General features: G+C 43.2%; 1 protein-coding gene across 3 annotated transcripts in view; it reads left to right on the top strand.

The window, feature by feature from the left end:
• Positions 1-5677: 5677 nt before the first annotated feature.
• The window catches only part of DCLK1 (doublecortin-like kinase 1), a 347554-nt gene continuing 335640 nt past the window's right edge, over positions 5678-17591 (top strand). For all 3 annotated transcript variants that reach the window (XM_010835611.1, XM_010835610.1, XM_010835612.1), the window contains exon 1: positions 5678-6069. In XM_010835611.1, coding sequence (XP_010833913.1) covers positions 5694-6069 — 376 coding nt within the window. In that variant the 5' untranslated portion in view covers positions 5678-5693. The remainder of the gene's footprint in view (positions 6070-17591) is intronic.

Raw genomic sequence — 17591 nt, 5'->3', positions numbered from 1 at the left:
CCCGGGCGAGGTGATGGTCATTGTCAGAACTGGCCGCGGAACGGGAACCAAGTCTGCGCCCAGAAGGAGTGGCCGGGCCAGGCCTCTTATTGTGTGTGCGCTCTCCCGTGGGCCCGGAGGGTGGAGGACTGGGGTCCGTGCATGGTGGTGCGGGGGCAGGGTGGATGTAGCAAGTACATTTGCGGGGTCTCAAGTTCCTTCGGGGACTGTGAGGCTGCCCCCTGTACAAATTGGTGCCCGCAGTACTAAAAAGCCTGCGGAGAGGAAATGGCATTCTCCTCCTAGTGGGAGCGCACGCACAGCCCCGCATTGCCCCACAAAAGGGGCGGCGGTGGAAAACCGGGTTTGCTCCGAATCGCTGCTGGGTTGGGCGGGGAGCTATTTATGAGAGATGGAGCAGATGAAAGGTCTCGTTCAGACCGGCTTCCTCTCCCCGCACCTGTGAACGTGTGTACAGATTACGGAGCACACGCGTTCAGCGGCCACGCAGCAGGGTGTTCTGTGAATACGTTTTATGAATGTTCCTAAATATATCTCCTTTCCCCGGAAAGTAGGACAGCGTTTTAAGTATGAAATGTCGCATGAATGCGGGTCGGAGAGGATTCTGAGAGAGGTTATGTGTAGAGCATTATGAAAGCTACGCTTGTATCCTGTGATATAGCTGCGTCTAGGGTGGTGCATGCACTCTGAAGGTGTGTGCGCGCCTCGTATTGCACGCCTGTCCATCTCCCCCATATCCTAGTTCTACTGGCAAAATGTGCCTTGGAATCTCTAGGTCCAGCATCTATATAGATTTTATATAAATCTATTTAGAAACATTTATAACACGATAGTCTTTATGCCAGATTATTTCTTGGTGTGAGAGTGTGTGTGTGTTTGTGTGAGTGTATGAGTATAATCTGTGAACAGGAACTCATGTGCTCATCTAGAGAAGGATGAACGCAGAGGTTCTTCATGATGGTGAGAAATCCCACAGAGAACCATCTAAAACGCTGATTTCTCAGCCTGGCAGTGTTTATAGGAAAATCTCTTGATAAGAGCCAGGCCGGGGTCTTCCCCGCCCAGGTGTCTATGAGCTCCCTGGCTCAGGCCATGCGGTTACCTTCATGGTATCAGGACACACCTGTGCCCAGGCCCTTGGCCACCTATGGTCTGTGACCGTGTGGCTGTGCTCCTTAGCTGGCTTCCACAGAAAGCAGGGGAGCCGTGGAAGTCTGGTGAATCTTCCCCAGGTGCTCTTGATTCAAATAAATGACTAATCCATTGGAATTGCTGAGCGAGGGAGAGAACACCTATTTTAATGCCACACATAATATCTGGAGCACGAGGATGTGTAGTGTGGTTTTTGACATTCATTTAGTGGTAGCTGTAGCCTTCAGAATGATTTCACTGGGAGTGTGGTTTTTCTTTGTCACCAACATCATTGCTTACTTTGGAGCAGGCTCAGTGAAGGGAAGTAAAAGATCTTGGCCCTGCTGTGGTTGAACGCCTGATCCAGTTTGGGAAATGTACAAATAAAACAAAATCAACTTTTCTGTTCTAAATAGATGTTTTTTTTTGGTGGCGGGGGCTAGGGGGTGGGGGGAGGTCTGGTGTGGAATTCTTGGTTCTAGAAGCCTTTCCCTCAAGGGCATTCCAACAATTGCTAAATCATTTGACCCTTGCCAATTACAGATCAACAAGAGCCCCTTGGAATTAGATTTGCACTTTGGCAACACAGTTGTACCATCCTTTCCCCGTGTCCTGTGTGTTTCAGTTTATTTGGATTTGAGAGAAAACGCCTAGGGTAGAAAGAATTTTTTTTTTTTTTTTAGTTGCTAAGTTATGTCTGACTCTTTGGGACCCTGTGGGCTGTAGCCTTTCAGGCTCCTCTGTCTGTGGGATTTCCCAGACAAGAATACTGGAGTGGGTTGCCATTTCCTCCTCCAGGGGATCTTCCCGACCCAGGGATCGAACCCAGGTCTCCTGTGTTGGCAGGCAGTTTCTTCACCACTGAGCCACCAGGGAAGCCCTAGGAAGAATTATCACTGCCTTTAAAAATAAAATCTTCAACAGCCAATCCAGCCTTTATACTTCACGAAGTTTGAGGAACCTAGGGAATTGGCATGGCTATTTCAGTACTGGCAGCGTCAGTGTCCCAACACACACTCCCTTTTGGAAAACAAAAGAACGCCTTTTAAAAACAATTAATAAGCATAGGAGCAGTTATGATATCATCGGCAAAATATTTGTTCTGTTTACTCAGTTACTAGCTATCTGAAGAACTGGATATCAACTGATAATTGTTTTGAAGTTATCTAACTTCAAAATCAGTGAAACCAGTTCATACTTACATATGGTAAATTTTTTTTCTGGAAAATGCAAATTTATTTTTATTTTCATGAAGTTATTTTATTATTATTGTTAATTAATTTATTGGCCTTGCCTCACTGCATGTGGCATCTCAGTTCCTTGACCAGGGATTGAACCCTGGCCCCCCTGCATTGAAAGTGCAGAGTCTTAACCATTGGACCACCAGGGAAGCCCCTGGAAAATTCCAGTTTAGGCTGTCTGGGGTAGTAAGTGGCATGGGGTAGTTTTCATGTCTGGAGGAAAAACGTGCCCTGAACTCATCACTCCAGATTGAATCCCACTGCACTGCTCTTCCCCCCGCCCCGCCTCAGCGCGCACAGGCGGAGACATTGGAGGCCGGATGACCTGCCTGGTCTCGTGCACACGGAGCCTCTCTGACAGTTTAAGTGGTCTGCCCAAGAGGAGCAAAGGCTTTCAAAAGCCTGCTTTACACGTGATGAGCGGCCACTGGCAGGGGTCTAGGCCACTAGAACACAGAGCTCGGGTCAGAAAGGAGGGGGCAGGGGTGCCAGCTTCAGAATCACTGGAGTACATCCGGGTTCAAGTCCCAAGGCCCTCAGTTATGACTTTGGCACGTGGATACAGCCCGTACTCACCTTCATCACAATAACATCCCCTCCTCACTGGACTGTCAGGAGGTCTAGAGGGCATTTTTAGCATGTTACACAGCTGTTGATCACCACTTAACAGTGTCAGGCAAATCACAGACATCCGATAAGTGTGAGCTTTTTCCACTGCATGCATTTCAGGAGTGCACAGTCTCTGGCCGTGCATGAAGCTTTGAGCACGAATTTTTAGTCGCTCTGAGTGGATCAGAGGTCAGTTTATGGAGAGTGAAGGAAAGGTCAGGGAGGCTTGGCAGGCCTTTGGCATTTGGGTTGGTTTGGAGTGACCTTCAGAACGGCGACATCGTCTTCATGGTGGGGTTTGGGGGCACTAATAAAGTTCTAACTCCAGGAGGTGGTGGAGGACAGGGAATCCTGGTGTGCTGTGGTCCATGGGGTTGCAAAGAGTCAGACACGACCGAGCGATTGAACAACAACATAAAGTTCTTGCCCCCAGTTTTCATTTCCCTTATGTTCTGTTTCATTGTGCCTGAAATTTTGTCATTGAGACTTCTTTCTTTGAGTGCTGAGGTTTTCCCATCTTCTAGATTGTCCTATTAAAACACAGATCACCTGTGAAGGGCAATAGCACGAGCCTTCGTCAGCTAACCCCTGAGCAAGGGTGAAATAATCCCACGGGCAGCCTGCCCACGACCCAGCTCCGTCCAAAGTCAAATGGAACTGTGGGGGCACAGGTGTGCCTTCCAGAAGGTCCTGACATGGAAATGGTGGAGGGTAGGGGGTGGGCACTCACCTGGATCCCCCCTTGCTGGAAAGGGGAGATTCTCTTCCTGCTAGTTCTTCCCGTGACAGAGTCAGGAACAGAAAAGCAAATTTTATGAATTAAAAATATTAATACTTATCACAGTCTAGACATTACCCGAAGTGTTTCATGTGTATTCAGTTATTTAATAGCTGATATTAACTGTGAGGTAGGTACTATCAAGTTTCCCACGTGTGACGGAGGAAACTGGGGCTTAATGATGCTGAACAAGTAGATTTCTCCCGGTTACATAGTTCGTTCTGGATCAAGTCTGGATCAGCGTCTTTAAGCCTCAATTTCCTCCACACAAAGACAGAGAGAGTCTTAGTGGAAAGAAGGGCCAAGTGCCTCAAAGAAGAAGTAACTTTGATTCCTTTTGGTTTTATTTTGTTGTTGCTTTTCCTTTTCTTTCTCCTCTTCCATCCCTCCCTCCTTCCCTTTCTCCCTGTCCCTTCCTTTTTCCCCCCATTTTAAAAATCCACCTTATCTGAAGCATTAAGTGTAAGTAAATGAGTTAGTGTGAGTCCACTTTTCAAATAAATTTCAATTGACTATGTAGGAAATTCCCAGGTGGCACAGTGATAAAGAATCTGCCTGTGCTGCAGGAGAAACCGGTTCAGTCCTTGGGTCAGGAAGATCCCCTGGAGAAGGACTTGGCAACCCATTCCAGTATTCTTGCCTGGAGAATTCCATGGACAGAGGAGCCTGGTGGGCTACATTCCATGGGGTTGCAAGAATTGGACACGATTTAGTGACTAAACCACCATGTAGGAAAATCGCTTTTAAACCTATGATTTTTTTGCTCTTGGTCTGGCCATGGAGACTGCAAACACTGGGTAAAATGTTTACAATCTGACTTAAAAAAAAAAAATTCATTCATTCATTTATTTTTGGCAGTATCGTGTCCTAGCTGCAGTGTGGGGGATATTCCTTGCGGCCCACAGGCTTCTCTGTAGTGGCTCAAGGCACCTGGAGCCCGTGGGCTCTGTAGTTGCTGCATGTGAGCCTAGTTGCTCCCCAGTTTGTGGGATCTTAATTCCCCGACCAGGTATCGAACCCGCATCCCCTGCATTGGAAGGTAGATTCGCAACCACTGGACCACCAGGGAAATCCCTAAAATCTGACTGTTAAATGTTACCTGCCCTCTTTTGCAGAGAAGGCAGTGGCACCCCACTCCGGTACTCTTGCCTGGAAAATCCCATGGATGGAGGAGCCTGGTGGGCTGAAGTCCATGGGGTCACTAAGAGTCGGACACGACTGAGCAACTTCACTTTCACTTTTCACTTTCATGCATTGGAGAAGGAAATGGCAACCCACTCCAGTGTTCTTGCCTGGAGAATCCCAGGGACGGGGGAGCCTGGTGGGCTGCCGTCTCTGGGGTCGCACAGAGTCGGACACAACTGAAGCGACTTAGCAGCAGCAGCAGCCATCTTTTGATTCCTGGTCCCCCCCACTGCTGTATCTTTTATATTTAGCCCTGGACTGATGTGAAGGCTCATGTGCTACCTGCCATCAGCATTAACCTGCAGGGAGCCTTGGAGTCAGACAAACCTGGGTCAGAGTTCTTGGTTCAGGCATTTCTCAACTGTATTATTTGGAGAAATTTGGGAGAAATTTTTCTGTGCCTCATTTTCTTTATCTGTGTATGGGGTTAATAATAAATAAACTTTGAAAGGTTTGTTGTGACTATCAGAAATAAGAGCGGTTCAAAGCCGGACATTCTAGGTGGTCAACACATACCAGCCGTATTCTAACAAAACTGGGGTTGATTAGTCATCTGTTTCCACTGGGTCTGCCTCTCCTAAATATTTGTCTTTTCTCTCCCAAGTTGATCACTCATATGAAACATATCATCTGTTATAGCAGTGTTCCCATCGGCTGCTCTCTAGCTGAGACTTCCCGGGTCTGGAGGCTAAAATAACACCTTTGTGTTTCTGTTTCTGTGCCTCCCAGGTTCAGCTCTAACCGCAGTCATGTCCTTCGGCAGAGACATGGAGCTAGAGCACTTTGACGAGCGGGACAAGGCCCAGAGGTACAGCCGAGGGTCGCGGGTGAACGGGCTGCCCAGCCCCACGCACAGCGCCCACTGCAGTTTCTACCGCACCCGCACGCTGCAGACCCTCAGCTCCGAGAAGAAGGCCAAGAAAGTGCGTTTCTATCGAAATGGAGATCGCTACTTCAAAGGGATTGTGTATGCCATCTCCCCAGACCGCTTCCGATCTTTTGAGGCCCTGCTGGCTGATTTGACCCGAACTCTGTCGGATAACGTGAATTTGCCCCAGGGAGTGAGAACAATCTACACCATTGATGGACTCAAGAAGATTTCCAGCCTGGACCAACTGCTGGAAGGTGAGTGCTGGGGGAGACCTCCCAAGGGACCCTGGAGGGGATGGCCTCGGTTCCCAAAAGTTTGTATTATTCTCAGCATTTCTTGCTTGAACTCCAAGAGCTAGCATCTAGTCTCATGGTGGTGTCCTTGTATGTTACACATTGGGAAGTTCACGTGGCTGTACAGTAGTGTAAAACAAAACCAAACCTAGTAATATTAGATCAGGTAACTTATATAATGGACTGAAGGAAAAACGGTCTTATTTCTGCAGCATCCTCTCTATTTTTTCTCATGCCCATGCTACATTACTTTTACAAGTCCATTTTTTTGTATCTTTATTCAATGGTTGGTTCATATTCACTGCTAGTTGCAAATTGAGCTTTTGCTCCCACATGTCTGCCAGTACGTGAACTGAAAATAACTAATGATTCATGAAAATTTTGAGTTGAATCTTAGATAGGTATCAAAACTATTAATTTTGATCACTGTAGACTGAGGCCTGAAAATTCAAGTGATATATGTCTATGCTTACATGATAAGATAGTGGTGATGTTGGATCAAAAAATTAGGTTTGTTGGCTATTCTTTCCAATATGATACATTTAAATTTTAAAATTATTCTGAGGTTTGACTAATTCTAAATTTAAAGGATTGTTGTCTTTCGATGGCATTTGAGGAATTAATCTACTCAGTTTATTTTTATAAAGTTTAACTGAGGTTAACAGTCATTATCTGTTTTAGACATTTCAAGTGGAAATAAGTCTTCCCAGGTGGCTTAGTGGTAAAGAACCCACCTGCCAATGCAGGAGACATGAGTTCCATTCCTGGATCAGGAAGATCTCCTGGAGGAGGGTGTAGTAACCCACTCCAATATTCTTGCCCGGAAAATCCCAAGGACAGAGAAGCCTGATGGGCTACAGTCTAGGGGTCACAAAAAGCTGGACATGACTTAGTGACTGAGCACTCACCCAGTGAAAATAGGACTATCTGTGCACAGATGAGACCTGGTGTCTTATGCAAGCAGAGTAGATTTCCTTCTCTGGAATAGTCTTATTTCAGGACCGATCCCATTTGAACTGGGTGGGAATTCTCTGATCACCTTAGAAATCATAAGTGAAGCAAAATAATTTGGAGAAAAATACTGGGATTAAATTCACGCTGAGAGGTAAATGATCCTCTTTGGACAGTAGATTTTTCTAAGTTGAAGTCTCAAGGTCCTGATGAAGTAATAGCACAATGGAAAATGGAAAAGGACGTTGAGAAGGTGGGGAGAGCTTGGTTTCACCCTGAGTTTATCCCTACTCCAAGTATATTTGCCAGGCCCTGTGGTCTGTCTGGACTCTGGACGAATGCCATGCCCTGACTACGCACAGGCAAGCACTCTGGTCCTCCTTTGAAATCAGAATCTGTATGTGATTCAAGACTCAGGGCTTCCTCTGTCTTTCTCCCATTTCTCTTCCCTTGATCCCTTGGCAGGGGTGCCAGTCCACTCACAGTTTGACTGCACTTGAGAGAAGCCTGGGTTTGGTGTATTTATTTTGTGGGAATTCACTTCTCTTTTCGATGACTCGTCACCCTGCCAAGATGCCTGCAGACTTGGCCTTTTTCCTTCTATTCAGATGCTGGAACTTCCAGTAAATTAAAGGGGAAGAATGAACATAAAACCTTTCTGTTATCAGCTTTGATTTTTGTGCCCTGTCCTTTTCATGACCTTGGAAAAGGCAGGATAAATAATTTGGTGAGATATTCCAAGGGATCTGGATAAAGATCAAGTGCAAAGTCAGGTGTGTGCCCAGTCACCTAAATCATCACTTTAAGGGCTGATGGTATTGTAGGGAAGATATGCCAAAATCTCCGAGCACCTTCTCAGATATCCTGGGCTTGGCAGCCTCCGGTGTAGAGTCACCTGTGCAACATTTCCTGGGAGAGGGCTACCTCAGTCAGTTTATCACCAAGGATCGATCTGTACTCAGAAGTAGCAAAGATATTCCCATGATTCCCATCAACCAGGGAGAGGGTATGAGAGGTGGGACATGACAGTACTTTTTATCTGGGGGACCAGCAGAATCATGACATGTTGCTACCATCTTCTTGGTCAGTTTTTTAGTACAAAAGAATACCCAAAGAGACTGCTGTCCTGAGCGGTGATAATAATGATCACTCACAAATATGGGGCATGTGTGTGGCATATGTGAACATATTTCATTCTTACAGTGATCCTAGGAGGTAGGTACTGTTAATCACCCTCATAGTAAAAAGTGAAAAGTGAGGCACAGTGTGGTTAAGTGATCTGCCAGGGTCACACAGCAAGAAAGAGTTGGGATTTGAACTCAAGAAGGCTGATGCCAGAGTTTGATCTCTTAACTGCCACTGACATAAGATACCGAGTGAGGTATTCTTAGTGGCCTTTTAAAATTGAAGTACAGTTGATTTATAATATTGTGTTAGTTTCTGGTGTACAGAAAACTGATTGTTACATATATATGTGTGTGCGTGTATGTACCTATGTATGTACATATATATACATATAAAATATTCTCAGTGGCTCTTAAATGAAATATTATTGTATTGGCTTCTTCCTGAAAACAAATGTTTTTTAACCTCGACTTAATTCCAGGTGTAGTAGATACTGCTCCCAGAAACACTTTAATCTTTTCATTTGCCTCCAAACACTTTTCTCCTCAATTAATTTGAAGTAACTGCAGATGGAATAATCTGATGTTAAAAATTCCTTTTTGGAAAAAAATACTTTTCTGATTAAATAAATAGTAACGTCAGTAAAGTAGGTAAGTTTGCTTATTGTCTGCGTTTAAAAATTTTTTGTTTAAATGCATTTTTTCCATCTATAATACTGACAATTAGCATGCAGCTGCGCTTAGTGTAAGCTGGAAATTCATTTAGATTTGCCTCTTTGTCAATTACGTTTTTGCTTAGTCTGATAAAATGCAAGCCGTTGCTTCATATTCACCATTAGGTTCCTAGCTCCCACTTTACATACTAATTTTATGTAAAAGTCAATGCATGTAATTAGCGTCTCATTTCTCCTTCCAATATGATGATGTTTTAAATTAAATCGTTTTAGTGGGAGCAGTGACAAGTATATTTGACTTGTAATTGTCTTTTGTAAGTTTGTTTGTTCTCACTTATCTCAGACTAGAAATCCTGACAATGACATATGTGAGTTTCTTTATTTATAATGGCTAATAGTTTCACTATTTTACTATTATTGTGCCTAAGTTTGTCTTAAAAAAATGCCTAAGTTTAGCTAGCCAGGAATGAGCTGGCTCTTAGGCTGAAGTATGATTATATGAGTAAGGGTGTGTGTGTGTGTGTGTGTGTGTATGAGTAAGGGTGTGTATATGCACGAATGCATGATTGTGTATCTATTTGTGCAGGTATGTTTATGTATACACACATGCACACACACACTTCAGGGTAGAACATAGATGACACTCCTAATTGTTTACTTTCAACATGGCCTTTATATGTTTGAAAAAATCATGAAGCTCAATAAGGAAAGTTGAATTGCAGGTCTATTTCTGCAAGTGATTCATCTTGAGACTTGGCCTCATTCTCCTGATACTGCCTCTTTCTACCCAGTTTTACAGTGTTTATATTCCACTGTAGGTGTGAGGATGTGGTAAGGATAAATGAAGGAGGAGCATTTAAAACCTTTGAACTCTTAGGAGAAAGATGTAGTATTATATACAACATGATATATAAATCCCAAGCCCTGATTGATTGACTGGTCGTTATTTGATGCTCAAGCATCAGGAATGTGTGTTGAAGAATAGGTGCTCCCCTCCCCCACACTTTTAAATAGACTTATTATTAGTGCAGTTTTAAGTTGGGGGCAAAACTGAGCAGAAAGTACAGAGTTTTCCCATATCCTGGGGAACTCCTGGTAGCTCAGCTGGTAAAGAATCCACCTGGAATGCAGGAGACCCTGGTTTGATTCCTGGGTTGGGAAGATCCCCTGAAGAAGGGAAAGGCTACCCACTCCAGTATTCTGGCCTGGAGAATTGCATGGACTGTATAGTCTCTGGGGTCGTAAAAAATCGGACACAAATGAGCAGCTTTCCCTTCCCATATCCCCCTGCATCCACCCATGAACAGCCTTTCCCATTATCACCAGAGGGGTACGTTTGTTACAGTCACTGAGCTGACATTGACAGACCGTTATCATCCCAAGTCCATAGTTTACACAAGGGCTCACTCTTGATATTGTACATTTTGTGGGTTTGGACAAAGAAATAATGATGTGTATCCATGACTGTGGTATCATACAGGATAGTTTCACTGCCCTAAAAATCCTCTCTAATCCGCTTATTCATCCCTCCATGCCTCAATCCCTGCATCCATTGACCTTTTTACTGCCTCAGTAACATCCTTTAATGTCTTGTGTGAATGTAAGAGCCAGAGTTTCCTTTAAGCAATAGGGTAGAAACATGCAAGTGTGCTGTCTTCTGGATACGAGTAAGTTAATATGTACGTGACATCTGCATGTATTAGAAACAAGTTGCTGGGTTCCTGGGCTCCCAAGCTGTGACATGCCCCTACCCACCTTCCCTCCCTGGCCCCACCATGGACACTGCTTGATTCCACATCCCCAGCCTAAGGGCTTTTCCCAAGGCCCCATCAGAATTAACCTCTCAGGAATAAACCTATACTTCACCCCAAAGTCAGGAAATCTCTCCAGTCATGATTTCCAGGGCCCCCACCTCTCTTGGCAACTTTCCCCCGACATGTTGTCATCATCTATCAGTACTTTTCCCGTCTAATTTACTACCTGACTCTATGCCTCTCTCTGCTCTATTTAAAGATTTTTTTAATTTAAGTTTTGAAAAATTGTAAAACGTGCCTGTCTAAAATCCCCATGTGGTCAATAGTTCACTAGTTTTTTGAATATCCGTCCTCTCAGAGACACCAGTGTTTGTCGAGAATATGCTTATCATTTGCCTATAAGTTAACGTTCCTTGCTCACACATTGGCACTGTGCTTTACACGCTTAACCATATACCATAGCATGAGTCTAGAGCCGCTGCAGCCTTTTTCCTAACCTCAGAGTATCCCTTACACCATGAGCCATTTTTTAATTTAACCAGTCTTTATCTATGGGCCTCTGGGTTGTGTGCGATCCTTTGTTATTAGAAGCAGTTTTGACGGGAATATCCTTGATGTTAAGTTTTCCACTTGTGTAGGGGAACATGCACAGGATCAATTCCTAGAAGTAATATTGCGGGAGAGAGAAGTACAGGCATTAAACTTCTAAGAGCTATTGGAAAATTTCTCTTCATAGAAGTGGTACCAGTTTGTCCTCCCCGTTAGTAATGTATGAGAGTGGCTGTTTTTCTACGAGGCAGTGTGTTACCAAATGTTTTGTCATTTGCCAATCTGTTAAGAAAAGCGTGTACCCTCTTATAGTTTTAAATTTCATCTTTCCATATCTATTTTTTTCTCCATAGCTTTTGTCCATGTCCAGGTTGGGGTCTTTTTTTTTCTAATTGACTTCTAGGATTTTTTTTTTTTTTAAGATATTAGCCCTTCGTGATACTAATTTCAAGTATGTGTTTTTCCAGATTGTCCTTTAGTGATTTTGTTTATTGTGTTTGTTTTTTTTGGGGGGTCCCAGATTTAACAAAATTATGTAATCAAAATGGATCAATCTTTTCATTTATGGCTTGAATTTCATGCTTCTTGTCCTCTGGACTCAGACTATAAAATTGTTGCTCTCCTTTTCTTCTAATGTTTTTATGTTTTAATTAAAAATATTCTCATGGAAGTTGTATAATATTTGAAGAGAGGCTTCAGTTGTATTTTTTGCAGGATGCCTGCCTCATTTTTAAGAGTTTTAGTTTTGAAATTAATTTGGACTTAATAGAAGTGTCACAGAGATGGCAGGTTCCCATATACCCTGGACCCAGCTTCCCACGAGGGACCATCTTGCACAGCCAAGGCACAATTATCAAAGTAAAAACTAACGAGAACAATACTGGCAACTAAATTACGGGCTTTATTTGGCTTCCATTGCTTTCTCCGCCATTGGCCCTTTGGTGTTGCTGTTTCAGAATCACGCATTGCACTTATCTTCATTATTTTTTTTGAAAAATCTTTAAAAAATTGTATTGGCATATAGTTGCCTTACAGTTGTTGCGTTAGTTTCTGCTGTACAGCAGAGTGAATCAGCTACATGTTTACATACATCCCCTCTTTTTTGAGTTTCCAAACATTGCATTTAGCTATCCTGCCTTCTCCATCTCCTCCAAGCTCTGACAGTTCTTAAGTCTTTGTCTTTAATGACTTGACACTTGGAGGAGTACTGGTCAGTTATTTTGTAAAGTGTCCCTCAACTTGGGGGTGTTCACCTGGCGTTTAGGTTGAAATTATGCATTTGTGGCAAGGATGCCCCAGAAGTGAAGCTGTGTCCTCCTTGGGGCATCGTTTCAGGAGTGTGTGATGTGGCCGTGCCTTGTTGCTGGTGAGGTTAACCTGTTGGTTAAGGAGTGTCTGCCACTTATCTTCACTCTAAAGTTACTCTTTTCCCCTTTGTAATTAATAAGTATTTTGAGGAGGAACTTTGTGGTGTTTAAAATAACTTTTGCCTCTGAATGTTGGTGTTTCTTGCTGGATTTTGCCTGTACCAATGATTATCAAGGTGTTCAAAGAGTGACTTTGTGTTTTCCTCTTGACTTGCCTCACCTTTAAGCACTTCCTTCACTTTCTTGTCTTTGCATTATCTACTGCGACATCATCAACTCCATCATTTTTACCACTCTTTTAAGGCCAGTTAGCCCCAGACCTTTCTTCATCACTTCAGTTACCTGGATATATTCACCCTACTCGCGGTGGTTCTGTCGCTACGTCCTGTCGGATTCTTTGCGACCCCGTGGGCTGCAGCACGCCAGGCTTTGCTGTTCTTCACTGTCTCCCAGAGTTTGTTCAGACTCATGTCTGTTGAATCGATGATGCCGTCCCACCATCTCATCCCATCGCCTCCTTCTGCCTTCAATCTTTCCCAGCATCAGGGTCTTTTCCAGTGCGTCGGCTCTGTGTCAGGTGTTCCTCTAATCCTGAGTCCTTTCATCATGTCACATACAGATGTAATCCCATTCTTTAAGGTTATTTGGAATTGCACCTTCTTCTTATCTCTGGATCCTGTTAAATGGTGTCACCGTCTAACTCAACATCACCCTTGGCTTTGCCTTTTCTTCATCCCACAGATCCAAGCTGTCGTCATTTACTGTTCGTCCTTAAGACACCTCTTCAGTTTGCTTGTTCCTTTTTTAGCACCATTATTACAGTTTTTGAGTTCTCAATACTGTTTTAAAAATGTGTTTTTTTTAACTGATGGAGTAACACATTTTTATGCAGTGAGCATTATAGAAAGCTTTGGAAGATGCAAAAAAGTTTTTAAAAAAGTAAATAATAGCTCCTCATATTCCTGCCACTGACTTCTGTCATCTCTTCCCTGTACTGTTAGGCTCCTAAGCTAAAAACAGACATCTTAGTTTTTCTTTTTCAGTTTGTTTTCTCTTTTCTTTTTATAGCATCTGTATTTGCCCCTGCTTTCCATTACTGTTACAACCTCTCTTTATTTCTTTCTTAGCGAATAATTGCTTTACAATGTTAGTTTCTGCTGTACAACGGCATGGATCAGCCATGTGTACACATGTGTTTCCTCTCTTGAGTCTCCCTCCCACCCCCCATCCCAACCCTCCGGTCATCACAGAGCCTGGAGCTGAGTTCCCTGTGCCCTACAGCAGCGTCCTGCTGGCCATCTCTTTTGCACGTGGTGCTGTGCATATGTTAGTCCTCATCTCCCAGTTGGCCCCTCCCTCCCATGTCCCCTCTGTGTCCACATGTCCTTTCTCTGTGTCTGTGCCTCTATTCCTGCCCTGTAGACAGGCTTATCAGTATCATTTCCCTAGATTCCACATGTATGCGTTCATATACAATATTTGGTTTTCTCTTCCTGACTGACTTCACTCTGTATGAGTCTCTAATTCTATCCACACCTCTGCAAATGACCCAATTTTGTGCACTTTTATGGCTGAGAAATACTCCACTGTATGTATGTACCACATCTTCCGTATCCATCTTAGGCGAGGTCCTTTAGGACGCGTGTCCCACACAGCAGGCTTCAAGCCAGTTTTCTTGCCTAGACGCCAGGCTACAGGCAAAGCATTTTCTGTCGCTCTTTGCTTCTTGTGCACAGAGGATACAGCCCACAATCTTTCTCATGTTTCTCTCTGTGGCTCCTACGCTTCCGTCTATTCTGGCTTGTCTCCCGTGACCCACTGATCTGGGCTGCTCTCTTTCCTCCTGCTCCCCCACCTCTGGGCCTCCCCGCTGTCTGTGAGGACGGCACTGGTGGGTGCCCTCCTGTGGGTGCGTGGCTGTGCCATGGTTAAGCTGGGGGTGGCCCTGAGCAAACTGACTCACTCCTTGCGTGTCCACGCGCCCTGGGAGAAGACGTCTGTTCATTCTTAGCTCATCGAGTCATGGTGAGGATTGCAGGTTGCATCGCATGGGCTTCAACAGGATCTGCTGATGGCAAACACTTAACCTGTTCTATTAGCCTCTCCCCACTTGACCCCTCAGCCATCAGACACGCAGATCTCTCAGTCTGAACAATCCTTGGCTTCGTCCTGCTTACCTCTCAACCACAAGCTCTTCCTCCATGAGAAACATCTGCTTTTGCTATCTCTACTTCCTCAACTTCCAGTCATACCTCAGCTCCTTAGTTAGCATCATTACACCTATTTGTTTTGTATCAGTGTTTCTGGACATCAGGGAGCTTGTTGGAGTCCTCAGTGTTAGCATGGTGGTGGCAAGAACGCAATAAATATCACTGAAAGAAAGAGGAAAGAGAGGCCGAATGGGTAAATAAATGAATGAGAGCAACCTGGCATCACTGCCCGACTGAAGTGGCCGTTATGAGGCCACATGTGGCTTCCTCGTGGCCCGGCTGGTGGTCTGTTAGGAAACCTCATTTTCTCTGCTGTTGCTGGAGCATCAGATGCTGATGTCTGGGTCTCTCCCAGCCGCATCCTCACCACCCCCTTGGTTGCCATGGCTCCAGGCACCTGATTTCTAAGCTCCCTTCAACGGCCCCTCCGTCTCTGATCGCTCTCTCAGTGCTGGCTTTGCCCTGGACTTCACCCTGGCCAGCTGGGTGGGGTCTCTGAACATTTTCTTTAGTTCCCATAGCTGCAACTACCCCATGCATCCCTTTCTCATACCCTGGATCTATATTTCTAATTTCTTGCTGGAAAATCTCCAACCAGTTGGCTCCTAGGAACTTCACGTTTGATTTGTGCACAACCAAATTCATTTTATTCCTTACCATCTAACCCAGACGTGTTTCCCTTCTCATTTGATCTATTGTAATATATGGAGAGTTGGCCAAAATAGAAGTTTCAATGGCATCAGTGAGGCTAGCATCCAGTCAATTGCCAGTTCTTCAATCCAATCAGTTGATTCTGTCTGCTAAGTACTTCTCATGGCAGCCGTTCCTCTCTGTTCCTAATGGGGATGTGTAAAGTTTAGCTCTCCAGCTTCTCGCTTGGGCTAGTAGAATAGCTTTCTGAAAGGCATCTTGACTCCTATCTTCCCATGTCCTACCTGCAGCTCTGCCTCCACACTACAGCCAGTGTGGTCTTTCTAAAAACCTGGGTCTGGGGGACTTCCCTGGAAGTCCAGTGGTTAGGACTGGGCCTTCCAGTCCAGGGGTGCAGGTTCTATCCCTGAAAGAACATAAACAACAGAACCAGTATCGTAACAAATTCAGTAAAGACTTTAAAATAAAATAAAACCTCAATTCTGATCATGCATAAAAACTTTGGTGCTATAGCCTACTGTAGTCTTAGCTTAACTTGTTTGTCCCTGGAATGAGTTTTATATTAGTTTTTGAGAAAGACAGGTTAATATCCAACAGACGATCCCCTTTACTGTACTGTTCAGTAGAGCATATTATTATTTTATTTTTATCTGAAGTGCTGTCTTCTTTTCTGCTAATGAGAATCTCACCCTCACTTCCAGGGCCAGCAGGAATTCCATTTTTTCTTTATTGATCACACAGTGGGAAGTGGGAAATGATTTCTTTCTCTTCTGGATTAGGGTTGCCTGGACCACTTCTCTACCAATTATCACTTATTGTCTTGTGGTGGAAAATTTTCATATGCACATCTTGCTCGCAAAGCTCTTTGAAGATAAGGTTATAACTTAAAATTCTTTTCAGGTATTATGCCCATCATTGAGAATTTAGGAGGCTGCTTAAAATTTTTTGATGTCATGGCTAATGCTGCTTGTATCTGTTGCAGTATGGTTATTTGTTGCTCTGTTATTTACTTAGGAAAAATTTTTAGCGATGAGAATATTTTCATGGTTCCAAATATAGTTTGCCATGTTGCTTTCCAAAAGGGTTGATATCAATTTATAGTGTCCCTAGTGGCATTTTCTATATTTTGTTTTTATTCTTTGTCATATATTTTAGTACCTTGCATTTTTGTAAATTATAAAAGGCTGTGCATAGCATATTAACCCACTGTTGTATTATAGGTCATCAGTTTGTTTTCTCCTTTTTATTTTAGCTTCTCTAGTTTTCAGGTATATCAGTTTTAAATTAAAAAAAATGTGTCCCTCAATTTTTCCTTTATGTTATTTTTTTTTTTGCTGCTTTATATTTGAGAAGTTGACATTTTCCATAGACCTGATATATACATTCACATTTTTTCAGTAAGCTTATTTTTATGTACTATCATATTATGAAAGACTCCCATGGAAGAATGATCTGTCAGTGCCTTTGGGAATCTTTTTTCTTGCGTTTGATAGCACTGTCAAAATCATCTTCTTAAGCCAGCACCTTCCAGGTAGATTATGAGATGTTTTTGTGTACATCTGAGATAGGTTTATAAAATATAATATCCAGAAGGCACTTTATGATATTATATTTCATAAATTATGTACTTCATGTAATTTAACTCAGTTCAACTTCAGAGATTTCAATATACAGTTGAATCTGTCCCAGATTTTACTGTAATTCACAATAGTGAATTTTCATTTCCAGAGTTTTCAATAAGGAAGTTTTTACTTTGGAAAAATGGCATGCATTACACAAAGCCCTCACTTAGTATACTTTTGAACATACCACATTAGAGCTTAAAGGAATCCTAAAGGAGATGGCAAGCAGCTTAAATAATGTGAAAAATGGAGATTAGGTCATTTTCAGACTGAGGTCAAGTGATGTCATAGATGGAATTTACAAGTCTCAACCCTGAGCCAGTGAAAAACCTCTACCAATAAGGAAAAACAGGGCAAACATCTAGTATCTCCTAATATGGACTCTTATGGAGAAAGACCTTCCTAGATGACTTCAGTTACCCATATTACTGTAAGTTGTCCATTGTGACTTTGAGAATTTCTCTTATGTGCAAATTCTTTAATCTTATAATGGGAGCCAGTGGCCAAGTAGCATTAACTTTGCAGATTTTTTACTAATAAATTTTGTTAGAGAAAATTTATTTCCATACTTTAAAGAATAG

The sequence above is a fragment of the Bison bison genome, unplaced genomic scaffold, assembly GCF_000754665.1.
Source record: "Bison bison bison isolate TAMUID 2011002044 unplaced genomic scaffold, Bison_UMD1.0 scf7180017864048, whole genome shotgun sequence".
NCBI classification, from domain to species: domain Eukaryota; kingdom Metazoa; phylum Chordata; class Mammalia; order Artiodactyla; family Bovidae; genus Bison; species Bison bison.
The sequence above is the reverse complement of the archived record's forward strand: the minus strand, read 5'-3'. Positions and strand labels throughout refer to the sequence as shown.